Source organism: Aulonocara sp. 'chitande type north' Nkhata Bay, linkage group LG11 (assembly GCF_057382095.1).
Source record: "Aulonocara sp. 'chitande type north' Nkhata Bay isolate Kocher_YH1m ecotype deep benthic linkage group LG11, A_spYH_male_GT1.1, whole genome shotgun sequence".
NCBI classification, from domain to species: domain Eukaryota; kingdom Metazoa; phylum Chordata; class Actinopteri; order Cichliformes; family Cichlidae; genus Aulonocara; species Aulonocara sp. 'chitande type north' Nkhata Bay.
In genome coordinates this window covers 39,399,704-39,427,358 of record NC_141354.1, presented here as the reverse complement: position 1 = coordinate 39,427,358, position 27,655 = coordinate 39,399,704, and the positions used below count along the sequence as shown (strand labels likewise).

The 27,655-nt window shown below is 48.7% G+C and overlaps 1 protein-coding gene across 3 annotated transcripts; it reads left to right on the top strand.

Annotated features, from left to right (window-relative positions):
* Nucleotides 1–83: 83 nt before the first annotated feature.
* LOC147319853 (CREB-regulated transcription coactivator 2) lies at nucleotides 84–27,655 on the top strand. Of its 3 annotated transcripts, none has more exons than XM_086312650.1 (16): nucleotides 84–301; nucleotides 8,668–8,769; nucleotides 10,050–10,160; nucleotides 11,172–11,233; nucleotides 12,346–12,414; nucleotides 13,440–13,546; nucleotides 13,843–13,869; nucleotides 14,206–14,285; nucleotides 14,590–14,639; nucleotides 17,939–18,204; nucleotides 19,570–20,045; nucleotides 20,137–20,355; nucleotides 20,436–20,624; nucleotides 23,433–23,504; nucleotides 23,885–24,086; nucleotides 24,168–27,655. In XM_086312650.1, the coding sequence occupies exons 1-16, from the start codon at nucleotides 134–136 to the stop codon at nucleotides 24,356–24,358; spliced, it is 2,391 nt and encodes a 796-aa protein (XP_086168776.1). In that variant the 5' UTR covers nucleotides 84–133; the 3' UTR covers nucleotides 24,359–27,655. The 3 variants fall into 3 exon arrangements, with proteins under 3 accessions (XP_086168776.1, XP_086168775.1, XP_086168777.1); XM_086312649.1 differs by having other exon boundaries at nucleotides 20,433–20,624; XM_086312651.1 differs by lacking the exon at nucleotides 12,346–12,414 and having other exon boundaries at nucleotides 20,433–20,624.

Here is a 27,655-nt window from a genome sequence, read left to right as displayed (position 1 = left end):
GTTTCGGTTGGTCCCGCTGCGAGACTCGCTGCTGGTTTTGGTGCTCAGAAAAAGCGGGGGAGTGATTCCTCTTCACCCCGCCCCTCTCTGAAATCGTTCCACTACGTCAGCTCGTCCCGTCCGCTCGGTGAAGATGTCTGCGACGGGCTCAGGCGGCTGTGGACCCGGGCCCGCCTCGGGCGCCGGCTCCGGGGCGTCCAACCCGCGAAAGTTCAGCGAGAAGATAGCACTGCACACCCAGCGGCAGGCCGAGGAGACGGCCGCCTTCCAGGAGGTCATGATGGACATCACTTCGACCAGGGTGAGTGAGAGGCGGCGGCAGGAGGAGAGCTGCCGGAGGAAGCGAGGCCTTGTCCGGGCTCGTCGGGCTCCGGATAAGCGCTGTGCGGTGTCTCTGCGCGGCGCTTTGCTGAGATTTGGCGCTGTTTTAGCGGCAATCACCTCGTGGGGACGCAGTGTGTGGGTTTTGTTGGGTGTTTGTCTCTCCGGGACGCACTGCTCTTCATTTCCGATACATCGTTAGCGCTCGAAGCTAACGCGGCTAACTTGTCTTGTTTACTATGTTACGTGAACGTCGCTGTCAGCCTCGCAGTGCCCCGCAGAACTCCGGCCAAAAACCGGATATTTTAACGCGACGTCACCTCACGTCACACACACATATCCAACACCTTCGACTTAATTAATTCGGGGTGTTTATTTCATCCCTTTGGCAACTTCGGCGTTAATGTCAGCCATTGACAGGCTTTGCTTTCATGTAGATGAAGCTCCCATTACTCGTGTTTTGTGCCTCCTAAGGAAAATAGTGTGATTTTATTTTTGATTTGTTTCTTTGACTTGTGGAACAAATATGTGCGTTTTACAGATCTGACGTGGTGATTTTATCTTTGTCCACCCTGCCCGGGAAAGATTACCTTAAATCGTGCATACTTTACACGGACTCTGGCCTGGCGGCGCCGTTTTAATGTCAGGGTGGGCGATTGGTTCGGATGTGTTAACGTCACCTTGTCATTGGTGATGTGTGGGTGTCACTGTGATCTGAAACACGCCCTCAGGTGTGAAGCAGGTGAGAGGGTCGGAGTGTGGAGGCAGGTGGTCTCTGCTGGTGTGTTTACTGTCGTGGGAAAATGTGGGAGTCTGGCTGTCAGTTTATTTTTGATGGTTTGAGGTCATTTCTGAAAATTTTTTACAAGTTTAAAGGTGTGTGTTTCTGAAGCTGGTGTTTTTGTTCTGTGAGTCCAGCCCGTGATGCTGCCGTGGGGTTTGGAGTTTTTAGGTGCGTTTGTGTAATTTTATTAGAACACACAGAAATGGTACTGAAATAATCACACAGTGGTAAAAGTTCATCCTTCAATACTTATTTTGGGTCAAAGTCAGCAAACCTTTATTTTGAAATAAATGCTTCAAAGTAAACCTTTATTCATTTTAGTTTCACATCAGATGTGACAGTGATTCTGCACATAGACCACAAAATTAAAGGTAGTTCAGGAGATGCCTGAAGGTGGCTGCTGAGTGGTGGGACTTGCGTATGGACCACGGTAGGCCACAGCTTCTCCCGGACTCAAACCAAAGAGCCGTGGGCCCGACGGCTGAACAGAAACACGAATGCTTCAGGCTGACATCCAGTCACGTCTTTCATAAACGTGTTTATTTCATACACGAGTGAATGAGAAAAGCTCACTGTTTATGAACGTGGTGGGCTGTGGAGGCATCTTTATACTCTTATTCTGAACGTTCAGCTGCTCTGTTCTTCCTGTCTGGAAGCTGTGAGTTGCTCTGGACGCTGCTGCAGGTCAGACAGTCTTCTTCCCCTCTCTGTTGAATTGCAGCTCCTGCTGATGGTCCTGGTTTGGTTCTGGAGGGTCACTCGGACCAGAACCTGCAGCAGATGCTGCACAGAGCAGGTCCAGGACCAGCAGCTGCAGCTTCTTATCATTATGAGGTGCTGTTTAGTTTCCTTGTGGGGTCGAGTTGGTCCTGAGAAAGGCTCTGGTTCTGTGCTGGTTCTGTGTAGCTCAGATGGATTTAGTCAGGCATGTGGATCCGGACTGATTGTTTAGGTCTTGTGTAAAGATTTTGTCCTCCAGGGTTTGTGAAAGCGTGATAAAACAGAAAATATCCTGAGGTTTGATGGTCTGACCCTCTGGTTTCATGATCCGCATCATTATTGGCTTGACCTCACTGACAGGTGACTGGTGTCAGAGCTGCTCAGTCACACGTCGGGTAGAAAGCTGCAGGTCTGTAGCAGATCCAGGAGTTTAACCCGAGGACATGATCGAGCTCTCTCTGAACTCATACAGTCATGTGAAGGAGGAGGATCTCACTGGACCCTCTGCAGTGTGAGACAAACGGAGTCCACCCCATGATTCAGCAGCTCGTTGATCCTCCCTCAGCAGTGACAGTTCCTGTGTGACTTTATCAGCCTGTCAGATCTCTGAGGAGGAGTTTGACTCCACTCTTCTTCACAGCGTTGCTGAAGTTTGCTCCATTCGTTTATGCACAGCTCTCTGAGCTCTGCACTCCGGACCGCTGCAGCAGCTCCGTCTGCGCTCGCTTCAGCGTCCTGCCGATTGGTCCGAGCTTCAGCTGCGGGACACATGGCCTCACTCTGACTCTGGAATACTCTGATGTACGGGGAGTTCACGGTCCACTCGGATCGTCATCCCTCCTCCACGGCGCTCACAGCGAGCAGTTTGCTGCTGTGCACTTTACTCTCGTCTGTTGCTGAAGTCTGCTGCGGCTTTACAAACCTCAGCTGGCTGTCGTGACCTTTAACCTTCTAAATGAGGCCTGTGGAGTCTGAGATCTGTGGGTTTTTCAGGATGAATGTGTTGGGATGTTCACTCCTGGGAAGATTGTGGCATCCTGTTAGCACACCTGAGTGCTGCAACACTTCTGCTTTTACACAGGTGCTCACACCTGCTGCTGAGTCAATCAGTGGGCAGCAGCTAGTTGCTCCTCTTGAGCTCCTCTGTAAGGATGGACGGGTTTCAGTGAGACTGGTGCTGTGAATCGTTTTTCTGCCTGTGACATGAATGAATGCAGAATAATCCAACCCTGAACATAGAGCTGGGCGATAGAACGATAACGATATGTATCGCGATATAACTTTTACTCGATAGAGAAATTAAGCTATCGCGATAGACCTCGCCGCTCTTGTCCTCTTTAAAAAAAAAAAAAAAAAAAAAAAAAAAAAGGTCAGCCAATCCAAATTCAGTAGCGCAGAGCCGAACCAATCACAGCCGCAGCGTCACGTCGCGTGACTTGTTACGTGCAGCACAAGTGCCAAGCCGCACGTGTGTTTGTTTGGGAAGCAGCCAGCGCGTAATGGAGGAAATGAGTGTGCCGACTAGAAAAATCAACCGAGCGTGACCGAAGAGAAAACAGATGATGGTTCCAACGCCGGAGAGATTGTCGAACGGAAGAGCCATAGAAGTTCCGTAGTTTGAAGGTATTTCGGCTATTTCAAGTCTGACAAAAAACAGAGTAGCGTGCACTGTAAATTGTGCCGAAAGCAAGTCTGGAAATACAATAAACTGGTGCATGCGTCACACTGTGCGCCACGTTATTGTTTCGGTGAAATGAATTTCTACAATACTGTTAATTCTACTCTCTGCAGTGTTTAAATGCTTACATATACACACAGTTACTGTCCCTCCACACAGACGACTCGGTTCTGCTTCTATGCCCCAGCTTTGTTTACTTTTCCCACCGAGGCTTCTAGACTTCTGATTGGCCAACATTTCTGCACGGTTAGGAATCTAGCGCCACCTGCTGCTTTGGCATGTTCATAGCAGCGTTTTCCTTCATTTCTGCCTTTATGTGTGGACGGGATTATTTTTTAAAACGGAAAATCTCCGTTTTCAAAAATACCCGTGTACGTGTGGACGTAGCCTCAGTCTCTGACTGGAAGCGCTAATTCGTCATTCGGCTTTTGTCAGACTAAAGTAACTGTTAAAACTGTTTGAAAAGCTCAGCTATACAACAAGGAGAGATTGAGAATTTCCTTTTAGTTCTCAGTTTATTTGATATTGACAAAAGTTAGTCAGTTTTGTCTGTTCTTCTGTAAAACAAACTAAGATTTATTTTTAGAATTAATATTTTGTTTCTAAGTGGAATTGACAATTTAGTCTGTTTCGTTTGTTCTATTTTGAAACTTAAACGCTTTAGCGGCTGCCTTTTGTGTAGTTTGCAATATTTGCCTTTATTTATCTGAAAAAGTCTCATGTTCCTTAAGTACATCTACCCTGTTGAACTTATTATGGGAAATAAATATTTAAAAACAAGCTGCTGATTATTTCACATTTTACTTGTGAGCAACAGCACATTTAAATCTTACAAATATAGTTATTTGGCTTATATCGTGATAGATATCGTTATCGCCTGAAATTAAAAAAACATATCGTGATATGAAAAAATCTCATATCGCCCAGCTCTACCTGAACATGAATAGTGTTTGGTGCTCGCTCTCTGCGGGTCAGCGGTGCTGGTGTTGGTTGTTTAGAGGTGGGTAAACCTGCCGTCTGACATGCTGTGCCTCCTGTTTCACTTCACTGCTTTTCTTTCTGAACGAGGCCAGGTAAGAACACCTTTCGTGCAGGGCCAATACCTTCCTGTGTCTGCAGGCCACAACACGTAGCGTGGTTTTTCTTCTTTAGATTGCAGCTCGTCGGCAGTTTGACGTTCTTGCGAGAGGAAACGAGGCTGAGCTTATCTGATCTGAGAGCAGGTGATGGACATTCAGGTTTCCCCCCTTAGACCTGAGTTTGTAGCTCTGAGCGTGTTTCAGGTGTTTAATGAACTGAAGCCACAGCACGGAGATGTTCCCGAAGACGTCTCCGGTTTGGCGAGTTCGCTGCTTTCAGGGCTTCAGAGGGCGACGCCTCCAAAGGACAGCAGGCTACATAGACGTTCCCAGCAGCCTCTGAAGAGGAACGGCCCCTCTGCTTTTTGATCGCCGTCCATATGACTCTGTTTCTGCAAAGTCTTCCATATCTGAAGTAGGAAAAATGGCCAAACTCAGGGCTTGTTGAAAATCAGCCATTTGAAGCTGTAACCAAACGACTCCCAAAGAATTCAGCGATGAGTCAGTTTGTAAGGAAACGTGTACGGGTCACTGACTCAGGGCTGCGAGGAGGTGATCGCATGTGCAGTAAATCACCGTCACGCTCTCACAGGAAGGATGTCGGCTTTCAAGCGTTAAAATTAGAGCAGGATGTACTCTTCAAATGAATGTAGATCTGTGGCAGTGCAGATGAAGAAGTAAGGATAAACCCCCCACCCCCGTGGGTTTTTCAGATCATAAACCTTATCAGCAGTCTGAGTGGGACGTCCTCGCACTGCAGGTGGAGCGTCACGTGGACACAGGACGGCGTTGTCGGCATAGAGGAGGATTCTTACAAAATAAAACGGGTCCATGTTGGAGTTAGCTCAGGCGTCCACAAACACATGGATGGAATATTTCTGAGCTAACGGTTTGCTGTGATTACACTGCCTCATTAGCGACGGGGAGCCATCTTTAATTATAACATTAGCGGTTTTCCAAATTTTGGGTTCAGAATTACAGGAAATCGGCTTTAGTTCGTTAAAAAGTTGCATTTCTGAACATGAAACTCTCATCCTGTGACAGCATGACGAGAAAATAGTCGCACGAACAGGGGCTTTTGTTTGGGTGTTGCTAAAGGTCGTTTTTGTGGGCGTGGCCTCCTGACGTTTTGTCCTGACTGAGAGGCAGACAGACGAGCTCACGCTGGTCACGCCGTCTCTGCGCTGATGTATACCGCAGCGTGTACGGCGCCTGCAGCCTGAAGCGATGGACACGGGTTGTGATCCTCATCAGCCTCGGCAGAGACGACGTCTCGGGCAGCGAGGAGGTCCTTCACAGCCTGAGGAGACACTGTGGGTGGAGCTAGAGCTGGGCGATGTCTTTGTGAGGGAGGTCATCTCATTATGGAGGGAAAGCTTTTCAGTCCAGTTTGTGTTCTTCCAGCTGAGCTCTGTGCTCGGCACAGGAAGTCTGAGTTTATTTTCAGAGGCCTGCCCCTTCTCACGATGGAGATGATGGCAGCGGCGGGCAGAGTCCTAAGGCGGGAACAGATGTGTGGTTCGTGGCTGATGTCTCTGAATTCCCCAAACTTCACGGACAAAAAAGGAAATTGTTTGTTGTGATGAGTAAGTTTAGAAGTGGGGAACAGATGACAGCCTCGTGGCGTCACAGCAGGCGCTGATGGCGCCGTGCGAGCGCTCCGAGCTGCTGGTGGTTTCTGTGCAGGTCTTTGGAATGACATCATCAGCTTCCTCTGCAGAGGCCTCCTCCTCCTCGACGTTGTGCCGCTCGCGGTCCTGGCTCTGGTCTGTGGGACCCTCCAGAGCCCAACCGCGACCCGCTACACTCAGCAGACAGGAAAGGGCCGGGCTAGAAACTTTCAAAATAAAACCTGAGGCCATCATATTAGGCATAAGCTTTTTAGCACAAGTTGGATCTTTCATGTGGATAATGGAGCGTTTGAGCTGCTGTTCTGACTTCATTTGACTTTACTGTGCAGAGCAGCTTATATACAGATGAGGTCGAATAAAAGGTGGCAGCAGTTATGTCTACAGATGTTTATATCGCTGTACAGATGTGTTGATCAGTACATCTGCACATTGTCCGTAGTATTCTGGGATGCAGACGCGTGTACCTGTTTCTTTGTTCTGACCCCCGTGTTGGCGAGCGTGACCATAAACTGCAGCCTGATGTGTGGATGTAATGGCCGCTCGTTTGCGCCACTCGGCCTGAATTAAACGGCGTTTGTGGACGAAGTTGAGCATGGTTATGTTACGTGTCATGGAGGAGGAGCTGTGTCTGGCTCCTCCTCCTCCTCACCGTTTCCAGGAACGCTTCAGGAATACGTGGACGTGACGTGAACCCGACACAACCTGAAACCGTCAGAGCAGAACTCTGCGCCATCTCCTCACATCTTAAGCTGCTCTTCAGTTAAACTGGCGCCGTCACTTCACTTCAGATAAGGAAATACCTCGGTGTTCACATCAACGAGGACCTCACTTGGAGCACACATACGGAATTCCTTATTAGTAAAGGCAGACAGCGCCTCTATCACCTGAGGCGTCTAAAGAGGTTTAAGATCTCCAAGAATATACAGAGGAGATTCTACACTGGTGTCATTGAGAGCATTTTGTGCAACAACATCATGGTGTGGTACGGGAACTGCACAGTACAGCAACAGAAAGCCCTGCAGAGGGTTGTGCGCACAGCTGAACGCACTATGGGAACATCTCTACCAGCACTGCAGGACATCTACGCTGAAAGGTGCAGATCCCGGGCCATCAGGATCACTAGGGACTCCAGCCATCCCGCCCATAAACTGTTCAGGCTGCTGAGGTCAGGGAAACGCCTCTGTAGCCTGAAAACAAGAACAGAAAGGTTCAGGAGGAGTTTCTACCCACAAACAGTGAGACTCCTCAACCAAAAACGCAAACCGGATAATATGCTGGACAATCTCACACATAGTACATAATTCGCACTTTACTTTCTTCTTTCCTGAACCTTATCTTATCTTATCATATTATATACATTTGTACTTATGTAAATATGTATATTTTTATAGTTTTTCCTGTCTCTTAGTTTAGGTAAAAGTTTTTCTAGTATGTTTCTCACAGTCGGGGGGAGTATTTTTTAGCCAGGAAAAACATTTCACTGTATGTTGTACTAGCTATAACTACATGTGACAAATAAATAAATAAAGAAAGTAAAGAAGAAACGGCGTCTGCGCTCCGCTGCTTTAACCTGACGTCCAGCTTGGTCCCCGGTTCCTGGAGCCGGGGCGAACCTGAGAGCTCAGACGTTAACGCGGCGCGGCTTCGTCGTTGGTTTGATGCATTTGAGCCGCGCAGATGGCGAATGACTTAAATCTGTTCCTCTGACGGACAGATCCGTCCCTCGGGTTTGTTTAAAGCGAAGATTAAACAGGAAGTTGCCGCTGCGCTCCTCTTTGGTGATCATCCAATCAGAGCTGGACCTGGAGCCTGAAGGGGCGTGGTCAGAAGGTTGAACGAGTTCCGTATGGCAGAGGATTGAGCCTGAGCATGCTCTGGCTCCGCCCCCTTGCTTCTCATTTATGCACTGGTATTTGCAGGTCTACAAAGATTGTTCTCTTCATAATTCTGCTTCAGAGACTTGGGTGTAAGGTAACCACGGCGCCCTCAGTGGGGCCACCATCTTTGTATTTGGATGCTTTTATGACGTAAACAGTGATGTCATCAATAATCCCAAATCTGTGGCGGAGACCGGTGCGAGGAAGCGGCGTTTTTCTGTGCAGGCTGAGCGACTTGTGCGGAGGTGAAGGCGGAGTCAGGCGGAGGTGAACGTGGTGTAGACGATGAGAAGAAAGCAGGGCTTTTTTTCACTCTTATCTGTAACACCATCAGCGCTGCTCTTCTTCCCACATCCACCCCTCCGCCTGCTGCCCTCGCGTCACCACAGCACCAAAGCATTAAACGCAACCTTTGACGACATCACTGAAGTGAGCAGGTAACCAGGTGAAGTGATCACCTGGTTACCTGCTCAGGTAACGAGTCTGTATGGGGAAGCACGGTCGGTGAGTTGCGGCTCGCCGAGGTTGTGGTCGTCTCATGTATTTGATCTGAGTGACGGTGTTTTTTTTTTCACAGCTCCAGGCCCAGAAGCTCCGCCTTGCCAGGAATCAGGGGCCGTACTATGGCGGCTCATTACCAAACGTGAACCAGATCGGCAGGACCCCTCAGGACTTCCAGGTAATCGACTGCTACTGCACTTTCACCCTGATGTCACTTCCTGTTTCTTTTCTTATGTCGTAGGTGCAGGACAGCGAGCGTCAGAGTATCGCTCGATCTCTGCTGACGTGATAAAGACGCCTGTTTTGTGTAAACGTTACTGCCTACGTTTGAGTATTGGAGTAATAAGGTGGAAATAAAGGTGGGCTGAGGATGGAGCCCTGTGGGGCTCCTGCAGAACATTTAAGGCGGTCTGATGCTTTCGGTGGTTTGCGTGCGGCAGATGTGATCAAAGCCACAGACGGTCTCTGTCGTCGCCTCTCATCCGCTTAGTTTCTCTTTTGGTTTGAATCTTTGGTCCTGATCGTATCTCTTTACTCTCCTCGTGTATATTTTTAATGCTTTTTTGTCCTTCCTGAAAAAAGAAATGTGAGGAAACGGCGCTCTGCCTTCAGCGTCAGTGTTTACTGATTCTTTTGTGACGAGGAAGACGATTGGCTCAGTGTTTTCTCTCCTTTATTCTGGAGTCAATCAGGCACCGGGTCTCTGCTGTGAGCTCCAATCAGATGTGGGCAGCAGGAGTTAGAAAGCCGAGCCCGCTCATCATCTCTGACTCATCAGTGTTTCCATCACACTCGGTCTGTAATGGCGCTGTTCGTGGCTCCTCCTACTCTGCTGCAGTGGAGCTGAGCGTGGACAGAACGTCTCTCAGGTGTTTGAGTTTCCTCCTGTGGGTCTGATGCAGATGGCTGATCCCACATTAAAGGATCTGTCTGCATCAGAGCGACCCAAACACACACAGGTAGCCTGCAGAAGCTCCACCCCCTGATCCAACGGGGTCTCTGTTGTGTGGCTTGTTAACGCCCTCCTGCAGCTGCTGATCCTCTGATCTAGGAAGGTCTCGTCTGCTCGGGGCTCTCCAGTTCTCCCCTGGGGTCGTGCGGGGAACTCTGGGACCGCGGTTGCCCCGGGACACGAGCTTCACTTTACAAACAGCCGTTGGTCCCTACAGGCTGACCTCACCGCCTCATCTTTGTTCAGTTTATTTGAATTATACTCGAAGATCAGACAAAAATGCTGTTTCAATAACCACAACATGTGTCAGTGAACGAATTCTCTGAGTAAATATCTGAGATTACAAATACTGAGCAGAGTAATCCTGACCAGGTCACATTATTATGGGCTTTTATTTTGAAGTGTGTGAGGCTTCCTGTTTCCTCAGTATTTACAGGTGTGGAAATGATGCTGACTCTGTCCTCTCCTCTCATTCCTCCCCTCTCTGTCCCCCCCCCCCTCCTCAGGGCTCCTTCCCGTCCACTCTGGAGTCCAGTCGGGCGACGCGGCATCACGGGCTGGTGGAGCGAGTGCAGCGGGACCGCCGCTTCGTCTCGCCGGTCCGACCATATCGCAAAGTATCCTTCAGTTTACGCGAGGCTCCCTGTCTTATTCCAGATTGTTCCTGTGCTCCCGACTTCCTGTCTGTCTGTTTACTTCCTGTAAAGACTGTGAAACCTCTCAGCTGCACTTTTGCTGGGAACTATTTTCAGCAGCGGATGACCAAAAATCTGCAGCAGCAGCTCCAGGATGGAGTGTGGAATAAATCAGTGTGTGTGTGTTCGTGGTGACGGAGGATGGCGTGTCAGCTGACAGTGAGCGTTTAGAGATTTTGGCGTGGCGGTAAAATCCAGCGGTGGTGCACTCCTTCTCCTCTGTGGTCGCAGTGATGCGTCATGAAGCCAGTGTTTCAGCTTTTAGGATAACAGAAGGAGACAGGAAGTGCAGGAAAGGCGTCGGGCGGCGAGCTCACAGATGTCGATGCTTTATTGGACGGGTCGTTTTTGTCGCGCTCTTTCTCAGTCGTCCTCTGCGTCGATGGGGCGAGGGGGCGGGGCTGATGCTGAGAGCCACTGCGAGGAACTTTTATCTAAGAAACTCCGAGTGATCACGTTGAGTTTGTGTCACAGCAGCAGTGAAAAAGCTGCTCAGAAAAACAAGTCGTGCAGGCACGCTCGTCTCCACACTTGAAGCTCCTCCCATCTGACAGAAGTGCGACCTTTGACCTTGGTTTGAGTAAGAAGTTGTGGTGAAGCTCTGAGTTCTTCAGACTGCACTGAGCGTTCCCTGTGAGGGCGAGAGTTCAGAGTTCATCCTCTTCCGCTCGCGTCCTGCAGAAACCCCGATGATGAATCAGAAATAAGTTAACAATAAGTTTAAAGAAAAAAACGACATCGGGCTGTCGGGGTTAACGTGTTCTAACAGGGCGGGGTCATTCAAACCCGATGAGCTGATTTAGCCCCCGAGAAGCGACACAGGTGAGTTTCTACAGGTCAGCGTGGTGTCGGCGCCATCTGAAGCTCGTTTAGCTCCTCCTGATACTGAAACTGATGAAGCTCTGTGCTTTCCTTAACCTGCTGCTTCCTCAGATGGACAGCTCCCCGTACAGCCCCGCCTACCTGTCGCCGCCACCCGACCCCAGCTGGAGAAGGTGCTGTCTGTTAACCCCGCCCCCTGCTCTCCCCGCTGTGTGTGTGTCCGTGTGTCTGTCGGCAGGTCTGTTTCTTTGGTTTCGCTCCTGCTTGCTGTTCCCTCCTGAAGCCTCAGCGTCGCTGCAGTAAAACCTCGACGCTCCTCTGAGATCAGAAACCGGAGGAGATGAAGCTCCGCCTCAGGCTGTGAAGGAGACACTCTGCTGCAGTCTGACCCGTGAATAACATCTGTACACAGATGTTCTGTGATTGTGACGGGCGTTTAACCCGTGCTCCCGCAGCGCTCGAGGAAGACTCGCCTCCCCGCTGCAGTGACTGCGAGGTGACTCTGAGGCTTCAGAGGGTCCCGTGGTCCTCGCGTTGACCGAGAGGAGCCGATTCCAGCCTGTGTTCCTCCTGCTCTTCTTCTTCTTCTGGAATCTTTGGCTCTTTCTTCTTGGCTTCTTCCGCTGCTTCCTGCCTTCTTTCTGCGTTTCCTTCAGAGGGAGGCCGGCTTCCGAACTCCAGGTGTCCTATGAAGCTCCGCCCCCGCAGGTTTCTGCCACTGACTGGTTTCAGGTCTGCCTGCGCTCGCTCCACCTCCTTTGTAGGAGCACGGTGGCGTGGTCAGGTTGGGGGTCTGAGCACAAACTACGGTGGCGATAACGCACTCAGAAAAAACCACAACAAAGCAGGAAGGGGGCGGGGCGGTTAAATGTCACGATGTGCAGAAACATCAGCTCAGATCGCGTCCAGCAAGCCTCCAGCTGAGCTGACCCCTCCCCGCCGCAGGCGGAGCGTTACGAGGACTGAAGGAGCCGCGGGACCTGAAATCCTCCACGCGAACGCCCCCACAGGGAGTGAAAACCACGACACATGAAAAGTGGGAGAAGCTCGACCTTCATCCTGCCGTCACAAACAAATGAACAGAATTCAACCGCTCGGGTTTGTTTGGCAGCTCAGGGCCACCGTACAGCAGGACCCGGCAGCTCGAGGCCGCGGAGCCTCCCTCTCTGCTTGGCTTGTTTGTCTCTGAGCCTCCTCCCTCTGCTCCTCTTCGTCACCCTTTGACTTTTCGTCGCTGCTTCCTGCTCGTCAGACCAAAATAACTTTGTTTTTGTCGATCATAAAGGAATTGGTCTGGAAACTTCCCCGGAGATAAAAGCCAGTTGTTTCGTCTCCCCACCACTGCACTCAACAGGTGAACCCTCCTCGTCCTCCTCTTCCTCCTCCTACCTTCACTTCCTCCTCTTCTTCCTTCCTGCAGCTGTAACCTTCAGAGTGGACTTTTAGAAGAATTAGATCTTTTCGATGCTTCAGACTTTGAAGCTTTCTTCCTTCCTTCATCGCTCGGCCCGAGCTGCTGCTCGTGAAAACCTCTGACCTCGGGTGCAGCAGCTGCTGTCACAGGTCAGAGGTCATGTTGTGCAGCTGTTTGCAGTCAGAGCGAGCCTCCTGCGGGGAGCCAGAAGTGCCAAAATCACATTAAACACTCCAATATTTCCTCTTATTGCCTGTTAGACGTTTTTACTTCCTGTGAGTGTCGGTTAAACATCAGGCCCAAGTAAATGGATCAGAATGACTCCGCCTTCATTTACGTACAGTAGCACAAATGCAGGAAGACGAGAGATCACATGACCTTCACCCCCGTGGAAACATCTGGAACTCGATCTGCAGATGATCCTGAAGGTCAGGTGTTTACTCCAAGGCAGCAAATCAGAGTGAAAGGTCAAAGGTCGATGAGTGAGCAGTAAAACACAGAAAACTGACGGCGTCGGAGTTTAGCTGCTCGTCCAGGACGAATATTAAAACCTGAAAGAAAACATCCAAACGTCGGGTCGCGAGGAGAGTCGCGATACATGCTAATGATTATTAGTTAATGATTAATCAGCACTGTGCAGGAGAAAAGACCAAAGTAATCGTTGTTATTACTATGTTTTTACACTCTGACATGACTAACAGCTGAGCATCAGTGAAAACATAAACAGATAAAACAGAAAAGTAAATGTCTGCGTTTTATTTTTTTCATGTTTTGTTGGTTTTTAAAGACAAATTCATTTATTTTTGAGTCGCTTCTTTTCATTTTGGCATTTTTGTCTCTCCGTAGTTCGAAAGAGCGTTTCTTTGGCGTCTCATCTCTTTGTTTCACCCTCGCTAACCTTCACCTCCTCCAAGCCTTTGCTCCTCTCCCCCTTTAACTCTCTGTCGGTGTCTCTCGCCCTTCAGGACGAACTCCGACTCAGCGCTCCACACCAGTGTGATGAACCCGCCCTCCGGAGACCCGTTCAGCACTGGCGGACCCACGCTCGCCCTCCAGAACGCCAGAATCGGCGGTGAGTGAAACCGAACCGAACAGACGCCAGCACAGGTGTGTGTTATCAGAGACTTGGAAGACGGTCCGTGTTCAGGGCGCGAAGCTTCAAACATGTTGGAAAGTTAAAGTGAAACTGTTCAGCAGGATTATCCTTTTTTAATAATTACAGGAAAACATTTAAATCCAGCTTTGATTGTAACGGCGACGACCTGAGCGGACACGTTTCAGTGATTCAGTATGTTTGTAATCACCTGTGTGTGTGTGTGTGTGTGTGTGTGTGTGTGTGTGTGTGTGTGTGTGTGTGTGATGCTGCAGGTCAGAGCGACGGAGAGGGCAGAAGAAGTGAGTAACGCACATTTATCCTACGTCCAAAGGTCAAACTTCCTCTCACTGATGAATGACTGTGGATGTCAATAGAACAGGAATATTGTTTGTTGTCGGGCAGATGAGCATCTTTACAAAAGTAAAGACCAATAAGAGACTGTACAGGGCAAACATGAGAAGGATGCAACATAGTTACAAAGGAGAGTGCAGCTAGCAGGATAATCTTGTGCTGTATGTTTGTACAACAATGACAAATGCATGAAGGACGCCAGCTTTTCCCTCCTTGAGCTTTTCACATTAAAGCGTCACAGCCCTCCTCTCCATGTGTGAGTCACGGTGTTTTATGTCCCTCAGTGTTTCCATATCCTGTCCCTCCCATCGAGGAGAACGTGTTGGACGAGGGGAAGCTGATGAAACCCTGGGACACCAAGAAGGTAAAACCCACAGAAACACCATCTGCCTGTTTCACCCTTACATTAAATATTCACATTTATATTCATTTCTCCCTCCAATCTCCATAAATGTCCTGAGAGTATGCGAAGGACATTTCTCACTAGTTTATGGAAGTTAAATGAGTCAAAATCTCATTATCATCCTGACACAGCTGCTGCAGGGTCCGTTTTAGAAACATGTTGACATTTTAAGTTTTGTGTTTTTAGCTTGTTCTAAAGTTTACTGAGTGATTTTGTGTTTGATGCTTCTGAGTCATTTCTGTTATTCTGGATTTTTCTTTCCCAGCTGCCGTTGTTGTCATCCCGGCCGAAGTCCTGCGAAGTTCCCGGCATCAAGTAAGTCCCAAAAAGCTTCTGTTAATTCAATTCAATTCAATTTTATTTATATAGCGCCAAATCACAACAAAAGTCGCCTCAAGGTGCTTTATAGATACAGAGAAAAACCCAACAATCATATGACCCCCTATGAGCAGCACTTTGGCGACAGTGGGAAGGAAAAACTCCCTTTTAACAGGAAGAAACCTCCGACAGAACCAGGCTCAGGGAGGGGCGGGGCCATCTGCTGTGATTGGTTGGGGTGAGAGAAGGAAGACAGGATAAAGACATGCTGTGGAAGAGAGACAGAGGTTAATAACAGATATGATTCAATGCAGAGAGGTCTGTTAATACATAGTGAGTGAGAAAGGTGACTGGAAAGGAAAAACTCAATGCATCATGGGAATCCCCAGCAGCCTACGTCTATTGCAGCATAACTAAGGGAGGATTCAGGGTCACCTGGTCCAGCCCTAACTATATGCTTTAGCAAAAAGGAAAGTTTGAAGCCTAATCTTGAAAGTAGAGATAGTGTCTGTCTCCTGAATCCAAACTGGAAGCTGGTTCCACAGAAGAGGGGCCTGAAAACTGAAGGCTCTGCCTCCCATTCTACTTTTAAATACTCTAGGAACAACAAGTAGGCCTGCAGAGCGAGAGCGAAGTGCTCTAATAGGGTGATATGGTACTACAAGGTCATTAAGATAAGATGGGGCCTGATTATTTAAGACCTTGTATGTGAGGAGCAGGATTTTGAATTCTGGATTTAACAGGAAGCCAAAACAGGAGAAATCTGCTCTCTCTTTCTAGTCCCTGTCAGGACTCTTGCTGCAGTATTTTGGATTAGCTGAAGGCTTTTCAGGGAGTTTTTAGGACATCCTGATAATAATGAATTACAGTCGTCCAGCCTGGAAGTAATAAATGCATAATGTATGTAAACAGAATTGGTCCTAGCACTGAACCCTGTGGAACTCCATAATTAACCTCAGTGTGTGAAGAGGACTCTCCATTTACATGCACAAACTGGAGTCTATTAGATAGATATGATACAAACCACTGCAGTGCAGTACCTGTAATACCTACAGCATGTTCTAATCACTCTAATAGGATATTATGGTCGACAGTATCGAACGCTGCACTGAGGTCTAGCAGGACAAGCACAGAGATGAGTCCACTGTCAGAGGCCATAAGAAGATCATTTGTAACCTTCACTAAAGCTGTTTCTGTGCTGTGATGAGCTCTGAAACCTGACTGAAACTCTTCAAATAAACCTCTGCAGATGATCTGTTAGCTGTTTGACAACTACTCTTTCAAGGATGTTTGATATAAAGGAAGGTTGGAGATTGGCCTATAATTAGCTAAGACTGCTGGGTCTAGAGATGCTTTTTGAGTAAAGGTTTAACTACAGCCAGCTTGAAGGCCTGTGGCACATAACTGATTATTAGAGATAGGTTGATCATATTTAAGATCGAAGCATTAATTAATGGCAGGACTTCTTTGAGCAGTTTTGTAGGAATGGGGTCTAAAAGACACGTTGATGGTTTGGAGGAAGAAATTATTGAAGTTAACTCAGAAAGATCAATTAGAGAAAAAGAGTCTAACTTGACATCAATGGTACTAAGAGTAGCTGTAGATAATATTACATCTGTGGGATGATTACTGGTAATTTTTTTCTCTAATGATAAAAATTTTATTTGTGAAGTTCATGAAGTCATTACTAGTTAATGTTAAAGGGATGGTTGGCTCAACAGAGCTCTGACTGTTTGTCAGCCTGGCTACAGAGCTGAAGAGAAACCTGGGGTTGTTCTTATTTTCTTCAATCAGTGATGAATAGTAAGATGTTCTGGCTTTGCGGAGAGCTTTCTTATAAAGCAGCAAACTATTTCTCCAGGCTAAATGATGATCCTCTAAATTTGTGACACGCCATTTCCTCTCCAGATTACGAGTCATCTGCTTTAGGCTACGTGTTTGAGAATTATACCACGGAGTCAGGTACTTCTGATTTGAGACCTTAGTTTTCACAGGAGCTACAGTATCCAGAGTCGTACGTAGTGAGGAGGTGAAATTATTAACAAGATAATCGACCTCTGTTGGGGTAGCGTTCAGATAGCTGCTCTGCTCTGTGTTGGTACAGGGCATTGAAGATGATAACAGTGGGTGGATTATATTCTTAAACTACAGCGCTTTCAGAAAGACATCTACTGTGATAAAGTCTACTCTCCACCGCTGTGTAATCAATTATTGTAAAAGTAAATGTTATCAGGAAATGATCAGACAGGAGAGGGTTTTCAGGAAACACTGTTAAATGTTCAGGTTCGATGCCATATGTTAACACAAGATCTAGAGTGTGATTAAAGTGGTGGGTGGGTTCTTTTACATTTGAGAGAAACCAATTGAGTCTAATAACAGATTAAATGCCATGTTGAGGCTGTCATTGTTAGCATCTACATGGATGTTAAAATCACCCACAATAATTATTTTATCTGAGCTCAGAACTAAATTAGATATAAAGTCTGAGAAATCAGACAGAAACTCTGTGTAAGGCCCAGGTGGACGATAGATGATAACAAGTAAGACTGGTTTCTGAGTTTCACAGCTGGGGTGGACGAGGCGAAGCATCAGGCTTTCAAATGAATTAAAAGTCTGTCTGAGTCTTTGGTTGATTAACTCATTCACTGCAATTGACGTCTATAGCCGTCAATTGCAGTGAATGAGTTAATAGGCTGGTGTGAAAAATTGCTGCCACACCTCCCCCTCGGCCTGTGCTTCGAGGTTTCTGGTAGTTAGAATGACTCGGGGGAGTTGATTCATTTAAACTAACATAATCATCCTGCTGCAACCAGGTTTCTGTAAGGCAGAGTAAATCGATTTGTTGATCAATTATTAAGTCATGTACTAACAGAGACTTGGAGGAGAGAGACCTAATATTTAATAATCCACATTTCACTGTTTTACTTTGTGGTTCAGATGTGGATACTTTATTGTTCTTTCTTTGTAATTGTTTATGTTTAAGTTGTTTGTTGCTGGTTTTTAGTTTGTTTTTTGTCTGTGTGGGAGCTGACACAGTCTCTATGGAGATGGGTTTTTTGGGTGGGGGGGGGGTAGCAAAAACCCATCTCCATAGCCGTTCTCTGTTAGTTTGTAGCCCCTGTTAGCCGATCTCTGTTAGTCTGTCGCTCCTGTTAGCCACACTCTGTCAATCTGAGTGATGCTTTAGCCTGATTTGTTAAGAATGGCCTGGTTTAACCGTTACCTGGAGACAGGTAAAGCTTCAGGAACTTGAGCTGTGATGTGAATCTCTCTGACCTTGTTCTGTTTCCTGTCAGTATCTTCACTTCCCCGGAGCAGCCGTCCACGCCGGCTCATGGTGTTCCCTCGGCGCTGAACACTGGCGGCTCGCTGCCTGACCTATCCAGCCTCCACTTCCCCTCGCCACTGCCCACGCCACTGGACCAGGACGAACCGGGTTTCCCAGGGTCATCCTCTTTGAGTGGTGGCAGCAGCACGGGAAACCTGGCCTCCACCCTCACCCAGCTGGGGATCAACGCCGCCAACGCGCAAGGAGGAAACGGCAGCTTCCACCACCCACCAGGTAAGTGAAGCTGTGACCTGTGAGTTTGTGCGTGGCTACAGGTGTTTAATGTCTTTTTGTAACCGCACACGTTTTGCGATGTGTTGAACTGCAGTCTGTCGTGTTAGCAGTGAAATGATTGACAGGTGTGAAATCTGTGCAGGTGAGAGCAGAAAAGGGCTGCAGCTATCGATTATTTTAGTAATCGAGTAATCTATTGACTATTCCATCGATTAATTAAGTAATCGGATAAGAAATACTTTTGTCTTATTAATGGGCAATAATAACAGGTCTGTCAGAACAAAGGTTGGTTTTAAAAACTGCAATGTTTTACTGCACACAACATAAACTAAACCCCCGATTGTATTCACGCTATATTAGGATTACATTTTTCAAACAGTTTTTGTGCTGCTGAGAACAACGTTATGATGCTGCAGATGTTTATTAATATAAATAATAACTCAGCGTCCAGCCTGACGACCCTCAGGTCAGCGCCTCGTGTACGTTTGTATTGATTTGTGAAAAAAAGCTTTTAAATAAACAACATTTAACATTGTTTCACTTTCAATGTGAAAAATGTTACAAAAGCCTTGATAGGGTCTCGTACACCCCACGCCCTCCTTTAGACACACCCCTGTTCGCTTCCACGTGTAATAGGACGGCCGCGGTCGGCCAGTATCAGACTAAGTTATCAGGAACTTCTGCTGAACAGCTGCTGTTTCCTCAAGATCTGAGTCTCCATTTGTTTCTCGAGAGGCTGTTTGGGACAGCGGTGACTCGGCGGGACCACACACGGTACAGGAAGTGAGTCCGTGGTCCCGTGTTTCAGAGTAATGTCTGCGACGGCGAGTCGGACAGGTCGTGCTGTTAGCTGCTGAAACGTGCGAAGGTCCGGGAGAATCAGGAAGACTGAAGCTGCCGTAGGAGGATGAGAGTTTAGGGTGGAGAACCAGAGGGTGTAGTCGCCGCAGCAGAGGCCACTCTTCCTGCTGCGGCGTTTCTGACAGCGAGCGGCTCTTCTTTTGAGCTCTACTGTCAGAGTCGGCAGAGGAAGTCCGTGGGCGAGCGCTAAATTTAACCCGAGAGGAGGATTTTTGTTGAGGGAGGAAGCGGCGTCGGAAAATGTTGAGTCGTCTGTGAGGCAACCTCAGGCAGGAAGTGGCTGAGAGCTCGACCTCAGGTTACCGTCTGCATCGTTGTCCCGTGCTCTGACAGGCTGCGGACCAGGTGGACGAGGGAACGCGTGTTTATTGTAAATGAGGTCAGACAGGAACTGCAGGTAATGTTTACACCTGCTGCGACCTCCTGGGACGGAGCTGGTAGATGGCGAGGTGCGATCAGCTGAGTGCTCGGTGTTAACGTTGTTGTTGTTCTTGTGTCTTTCAGGACTCCTGGCATCGTTACAGAGCACGCTCGGTAACCCCTCCCTGCAGTCATCACTAAGCAACCCCAACATCCAGTCATCACTCAGCAGCCACTCCTTCTCAAACTCCCTTAGCTCCGCCTCCCTGCACTCATCGCTCAGCAACCCCTCGCTGCAGTCGTCCCTGAGCTCCTCGCCGTCGCTGCCATCCTCCCTCAGCAGCCAATCGCTGCACTCGTCTCTCAGTAACTCCTCCCTCCAGTCTGCGTCCAGCGGTAACCCTGGTTACAGCAGCGGCGTGGGCGGCTCTGGCTCCTGCTCCTCCTCCTACTCGCCACTGATGAGTGGGCAGGGCCAGCCACCGCCGCAGCTCAGCACGTCGCCGCGCCGCCGCGTCCAGCTGTCCCCGCTCATCCTGCCGTTGGGCGGCGACTCACGGCGGCATCACTCCAAACAATTCTCCCCGACTATCTCACCCACCCTGTCCTCCATCACACAGGTAAGCGATCACCTGTTCAAAATCAATACAAACAGGAAGTGATGCAGTTTAACAGAGTTTCCCGGGGTTAACGTCCCGCTTCCCTCTGCAGGGCGTCCCGTTGGACACCAGCAGGCTTCCTGTGGATCAGCGGCTGCCTCCGTACCCGCTCAGCCAGTCCCACCAGCACCAGCCCGGCGCGCAGCAAACGACGCTGCCTCAGCACCACCACCAGCCGCCGCTCCGCCTCCAGCAGCCACGGCCCAGCAGCCAGCAGCAGCTCCACCTGCAGAACATGCGGAACCAGCACCTGCAGCAGCACTTCGGAGCGGTACGTCCCCAAATTCAGTCCTGATTCTAAAGTTCCCCTCCGTTAGCTCTGGCGCTCACCACCGTGTTTCCTCGCAGCAGCAGAGGCTGATGGGACCGCAGATGAGCGCAGCGCCCCCTGTGAAGAGCGAGGGCGTGCCGGAGCAGTGCGTCCAGACCTCCTCCTCGTCCTCACTCTGCCACGCCAAACAGGAAGCGGAGCAGCAGAGAGCCGGCCTCCATCAGCACCAGCAGCACGCCGGCCACAGCCTCCCCGCCGACATCTACAACGTGAGTGACCTCTGCCGCCAACGCTCAAGTTAAACACATACACTCGCCTTAAAGTAGGCGGAGCCGGCCGCTGTCCCTGCAGCATAATGCTTCGTAATGCTTCGTTCTGCTGACGCTCAGGTCGCGGCGCCCATGCACGAGCAGTTCTGATTGTTTGAGACGTGGATTTCGGAGTTGTTGTGGTTTTGCTGCGTGTTTGTGGCGGATGCTGGCGTGTCCCACGTGATGATGTCGTCGTTGTTCACGCGGCAGATAAACTCCTGAGACTCGTCTGTGTCAGGGTCAGAGGTGAGGTCCTCCCACCTGGATCAGCTGGTTACTCTTCAGCAGTGACTTCATCAAAGACGTGTTACCGTGAACACTTTCAGAGCACGCAGACGTGTTTCCATCTTGACATTTTTTTGCAGCAGTTTGTGACCTCACGAGGTCAACTGCACTTCCTGGTTCTGAGGAGCAGTTAGAGGCCACGCCCATCATCACGCCCATGACACTCTACTTGGGGAGACCTGTGGAGCGGGCTCTCAGCCGGGAGGAGGACGCTCCGTCTGTATTTCGACGGCAACGGCTGTTAAACAAGCACCAAAATTTCATCTGTGCGCAGGTCATAGGGGGAGGAGTCACCTCCACCTGGTTTGAGGTAACGCCAAGGGGTGTGAAGGAGACCATTCCTCGCTCAGTGTGTTGCTGCTCCGGCCTCCAGGATGTGAAACATGCCAGAGGCGCCTGGCTGTGACTCCTGGGATGTGACTGCAGCACGAGTGTGGTTACTATAAAGCAAATAAGCCAATCAGGAGCGGCGCTCTGAGTGCGTATCTCGTAGTTTAGCGTCAGCGAAGGATTTCTGCTCTGAAAGTTTGTCTTCTGAGTAGGGGTGGGCGATATAAACGATATACAATAGAAACTATATAAATTTGGCCAACGATAGAGATTTTGACTATACCGCTCTACCACGATAGCGCATGTTGATGATGTCATCAAGCTGCGCCTGTTTTGGTCGAAAGCATCATGGGCAGTGTAGTCCGTGCTGCAGGGAGAATGGACTGCCGTACCCGTGATGTGTCTGTGAGCGAGGGAGGGAGAGAAAGGAAAAGTACGAGCTGTCACCGAGCAGAAACGGGAGCTGGAAGCATGTAAATATAATAATAACCACTGCAGCCAAGAAGAGAGCCTGACGAGCCCAGCTGTGAGTAAGCTGTTAAGACTCGACTGTACGCTGTGTTCCTGTTTTCCTCTGAAACAATAAAGTTCTGTTGCAGCAGCCTTTCGACGCCTCTCTCTGTCTCTCGCTAGCAAAGTGAAGCTAGTTTTCAGCTACGAGCCCAACACGAACCCGACGTATCAGCCAGAGGTCCCTTTACTATGGTTCGGAGCCGCGGACCTTCAGTAATAGTAATAAATCACATTCATGTAGTTGTAAACAGCATGATAATATATTAAGTAATCCAAAGTAATCAGAATACGTTACTCTCATTGAGTAATGTAACGGAATATGTTACAGAATACATTTTGGGGCATGTAATCTGTAATCTGTAGTGGAATACATGTTAAAAGTAACCTTCCCAACACTGCTCCTGACTGAAGTTTGGCCCGTGTACAGCATCCTGCTATGCGACTGCATTTGTCCCTGACCACCAGAATCCCTCACGTTAACTTTTATCGAGTGGAAAAAAAGTTAGCGTTCATCCTCCAGCTTCACTGTGCTAATGTTATGCTAACATAGCTGTGTCGCTAGCAATCACGTAGCACAACATTATATAGCAGGTAGTCCAACTTCAGTAACCCTGCAAACGCCACTGCTGTTTAGTTTTCTGTCTTTATGTTAGAAGTGGCAGCAGAGCTGTACGTTTGAATTAGTTTCAAAAATCTCAGTCAGAACATGGTATGAAATGTTTAGGTGGAAACTAGCGAGCTAACTTCCTGCTAACTTCTAACTCCGTTAAATTTAATAAATTCTGTTTTCCACTAGGTGTGAATGTGCGAGTGAATGTGAATGGTTGTCTGTCCCTGTGTGTTAGCCCTGCGACAGACTGGCGACCTGTCCAGGGTGTACCCCGCCTTTCGCCCTATGACAGCTGGGATAGGCTCCAGCGCCCCCTGCGACCCTGAAAAGGATAAGCGGAAGCGAATGGATGTCTGGATGTTAAACTTAATTGTTACACCTGCTAAAGCAGCAACGCTGATGATTTAATTAAAGATGAAAGAATTTGGACCGTTTTTAACTCTGTGTTCGTTTGACTTTGGGACCTGAAGCAGACGGAGTTTTGGACCCAGATTACTCCGAAGCTCCTCCCTACGGCAGCCGTAATGCTCTGACATCCATCAAGCAGTGCTGCTTACCAAAGTTACACTAAAACATTATTTAACAGATTTTTACAGCCAAAATTGGTTCGAGGTCAGTAAGCACAACCAGAATTCATACATAAGGAACACTCTCGATTTTTGAGAAAATTAAAGGATTTTAAGTCCTTATAGTGTGGAAAATACGTTATACAGAAGAAAAGAATATATCGCGATATATATCGTTACCGCACGTGCTTCAAATTATACCGCGATATGGATTTTAGGCCATATCGCCCAGCCCTACTGCTGAGAGATAGTGGCGTTCCCGGGACAGACGCCAGACACGGGCCGTCCTGGAGGAGGCAGAAGGCGTAAACATCAGCACGCTAGTGAGGACGCTGAGAGTCATGTGACCAACATGAGGCTGACACCAAACAGATTAGTTTAAGTGTGTGTCTGCGCGCGTGTTTTACATCCTCGGCTGAAACTGGATTTAATCACTTTGTCTTTCTGTTGTCTTTTTCCCAGGATGCTTTGCTCAGCTCTCTGCTGGACGACCCCTACCTGAGCCTGCAGCTCACCGGCAGATCTGAGCAGCAGGTAAAGGAGTGATGTCACATGTTTGAATAGAAGGAGCTGATTGGTTGTCAGTATAGCTGCAGGGTGTTTGTAAGAGGGGCTGAGATCGTCTGAGCATGTGCGGAGGAGGGAGGGTGGAGGATGAAGGTGGAGAAGAGAAGGAGGTGCAGAGGGTGGGTGGGACAGAAGGAGATGGAGGCAGATGATTGGCTGTGGAGCTCAGGTGGAGGGTAGAGTTTCATCTGTATTCTGTAGCGTGGTTGGTTAAAGAGGTTAAAGTTCATGCTTCTTCAGGTTTTGATGATTTTGAGGATGACCCTCCTGCGCCGTGACAGCCCATCTCAGTTCTGCGCGGCGTCTCTATCGAGTCACGTGACCTCAGCTTTCTCTTCCCGTTGCAGTTCGCCACAGAGACCCAGGCCGACATGCTGTCCCTGAACCACAGCGGTCTGAGCTGCAGCGCAGACAAGAACCAGTTCCCCTCCAACAGCCAGGGGGCGCTAGACCTGCAGGACCTCAGTGACCAGCAGCTCCTCAACAATCAGAACCAGAACTTCAGCGGGAGCGACGGACGACATAACGTGCCCAACATCATCCTCACAGGTCAGCGAGACGCGAGCCAAGCGTCGTGTTTTCTGTTTGTTTCTCCTGCACGCCTCTAAACCCCTCCCCCTCCGTCTGCAGGCGACTCTCCGACGGGCCTGTCCAAAGAGATCGCCAGCGCGCTGTCCAACGTCCCCGGCTTTGAGATGGACTCCTTCTCGCTGGATGACCAGCTCCGGATGGACCCGCTGTCCCTGGACATGCTGGAGGGCAACCTGATGCTGGCCGACCCGGCCGTGGAGGACTCCTTCCGCTCGGACCGGCTCAAGTGACGCCGCCGACGCTCCGGGAACGGCGCCCGCACCTGGAGAGGACTCCACCCTTCCGTCGCTCCCCCACAGCCGGTCTGTCGAGCGAGCTTTGGAAGAATGCGCCTTCATCGATGAAGGAGCTGACATCTGTGTTGGGGGAGGGATAAACTGAAGGAGGCGGAGCCTCACTGTCAATGGCACTTAAACTGAAAACGCTCTCGCTTGCTTGAAGTCAGAAACCTGCTGCAGCTTTCTGACCACTCCCCGCCCACACCCGGCCGTCATGATGGCGTCACGCCACAGGAGCGGAGGCGTGAGAGCGGTGTGGAAGCCACTTTCTGCTCTGACAGCTACTTTAACAGGAACTTAGCCATGACCCCTGACCTTTGTCCTCTGACTTCTGTCCCCTGACCGTGCGTGCTGCTTCTGCTCGGGCTGCTCCGCTCTTTTATGCAGAACTCATTTTGACGTGTGAGCATGCTCCGACCCGCCCACCTTTACGTTGCCTCTGACTGGACACGAGCGTCGACCTACAGCAGCTGAGCATTGCCGAGTTTTATCCCGCCGAGGCTCGTCAGGAGAACACGCCCCTCAGCTGGAGAACTGCCGTGGCTGCACGAAGTCTGTACATGAAGAATGGACACACCCACCATGTCCCGCTTCGGCGCTGTGAGTCGACGCGTCCCGTGTCATCACACGATCTGCTTGCTCTTTGGCTTCTCTGTGTGAGTGTCAGCTGATCTGAAGGCGGAGCATCGACGGCGCCTTTGACCAGCTTACGTCTGTCTGTTACATCCACATTCCCGCCGCCTGCAGATGGTCAGCTGACCTTTGAACCCAAAGTGATGCTTTTCAAAGAGGAGTGCGAGCCTTCCTCCTCCTCGTGTGTTTTTATGAACTCAAGTATAAAGTTTTTATTTTTGTAAATAACTCAGATATAAAAATCATATTTAAGAAGAAAGCGTTTAGCTCGCCGCCACCTTTGTGAGATCAGCCCGCACGTCTGCCTGACCGCTTGAAGGTCGAAGCTCGATGCGCTCGCCCAGGATGGCGAGGTCCCAGCAGAGTCCCAGCCCCGCCTTAAAACAAATGTAAGAGCGCGTTATCAACACATGTGATTGTGATCAATCGGAGCCTGACAGGAAGCTGCACGACTACAAAATCTCTCTTTCTGTTTTAAACAGATTTTATTTTATTCTGAAAATGTTTGAATGAATTTAAATTTACGGAAGTTTCACGAGGAGCGAAAAACAAATATAAAAGTCGTACATTTACAAGGAAAATTATTTTTAAATGTTTCCTCGTTTGCTGCTTTAATCTGAAAATTCGACATCATAACCAAAATAAACACATAGATTATTAGAGCCGCGTTAATGAAAGCCGCCTGATGAGGTTTATTAGAAAAAAGAATTTATAATCCTGAAAGGATAAATGTTTTTTGTATTTAAAGATAAGATATTCCATCATGGCCCTGACCGGCTGCCGTAGGAACCACCCCGAACGATTAAAACGCAATCAAAATCCTTCCTGTTTCAGCCTGGAAGGTTTTGGGAAACCTTGAGTCCAAAGCAAGCGTGTTGGGGGAGGAGCTTCAGAGCAGCCTTGCTGGTTTCAGGAGGTCGGGAGGTGACGAAGGTGAGGAAGAGCAGTGGGACTGGAGGTTCAGGTGTATCTGCTGCCCCCTGCAGGTCGCTCACAAGATAAAGGTCACAGTCGAGGACGGGAAAAACGAAATGAAGCTGATCTCTGAGGACCTGCAGACAAGCTCCTCCCACCTCAGCCCGGCCATCACGAGCAGCAGCCGCTCCAGTCATTGATCGATTGACCTCGTCCTTCAGTCTCAGTGACCCGAGGCGAGAGGTCAGCTTTCGCTCCGTCGATCAATACCTGATCAGCTCATTGATCGCCACCTGATCTGACCAATATGTTCACACTGACAGGCTGCCGTAGAGCAGCCAATAAAAATGCACCGCACTTCGCGTCATCACAGGCGTCAGCCAATCAGGTCACGTCATGAAAATCCCAAGAAGTCAAAGTGCTGCACTCGGGTCTGGACGTGTGATCTTTGCACCTCCTCCTGGAGGAGGCGCGGCGGCGCCCTCGGGCCGCGGCGGCGCCTGTGTCAGGACCACCGCAGGTACAGAAAGATTAAAAAGCTCGAATATTTTCTGAGATTAAAGCCGTAATTTTATTAAAATGCTTTTTTCTACTTTTTGAATCTGAGAGAATATTACAAATATAATCGGACACGTTTCACAGGGTTAAATCTTAAATATTTCTTCTTCTAGTTTTCATTTAACAATAATAAATGACTCATTTTGAAAAGCACTTCCTGTTCCAGGCTGTAAAGTTCTGCATAATCTGACCTCCACTCTCACTCCAAACGCTAAGGCCTGATTGGTCAGCTTTTGGAAGCCTGCAGAGGAGCAGATGACCATATAAGGATGTCAGCCGTCACAGAGGCAGAAAATTTTTTTTAAAGAAAAGCTCAGAGGTGACTTTAGTGTTTATAGATGAAGCTTTGATCATGTTCACACCATGAATACAAATAAAAATATGAAATATTTTATTAAAAGTTTCTTTGGTGGAATCGGAGACGCCTTCGTGTTCAGCAGCAGCGTTTCTTTTTTCTTCTTCTGTTAGAATAAAACCAAAACGCGTTCGATCAAACGGACGGAGAAGCTTCGTGCGGCGATCCTGGAACAAAATCGTGTTTTACTTCCTGTTTAATGTTTTGTTTGTTTTTTCCTTTCATACGACGTTCAGTAGGTCAAAAAGTTCAAAACTGAGGAAGAAATCCCAGAATTCATGTGTGCGTGCGTGTGTGCGTGCGTGTGTGTGTGTGCGTGTGTGCGCGTGTGTGTGCGTGTGTGTGTGCGCGTGTGTGCGCGTGTGCGTGCGTGTGAGACTGTTTTCTTGTTATGCAATAACTGTGCAGAGTAAGCCTGCAGTTCCAGTCTCTGCCAGTGGAGGGCGCTGCTGACCTGTGTGGATTAGGGATCAGTTAAAGGCCATATTTCATATTTTTCATATTTTTTATTGATATTAATTTCTGTCATTAATGTTTATAGTTTTTTTTCATGTTTTTTTTAGACTCCAGAGTTAAAAAACAAAACGAGAACAGCTGAGCGCTCTGCGTCTGTTGCTTCATATTTGAATAATAAAGTTTGTTTCTATTGAGATTTTTATTGTCATAACCAGGGAACGTTGAGTGTTGTACATATGAAAACGTTTTGAACCCAGAGGTGTTTTTAAAGCGCAGCGGCTGGAGGTTCACCGTGTTTTACAGAAAATAAAGAAATAAAGCTGAAACTGAAA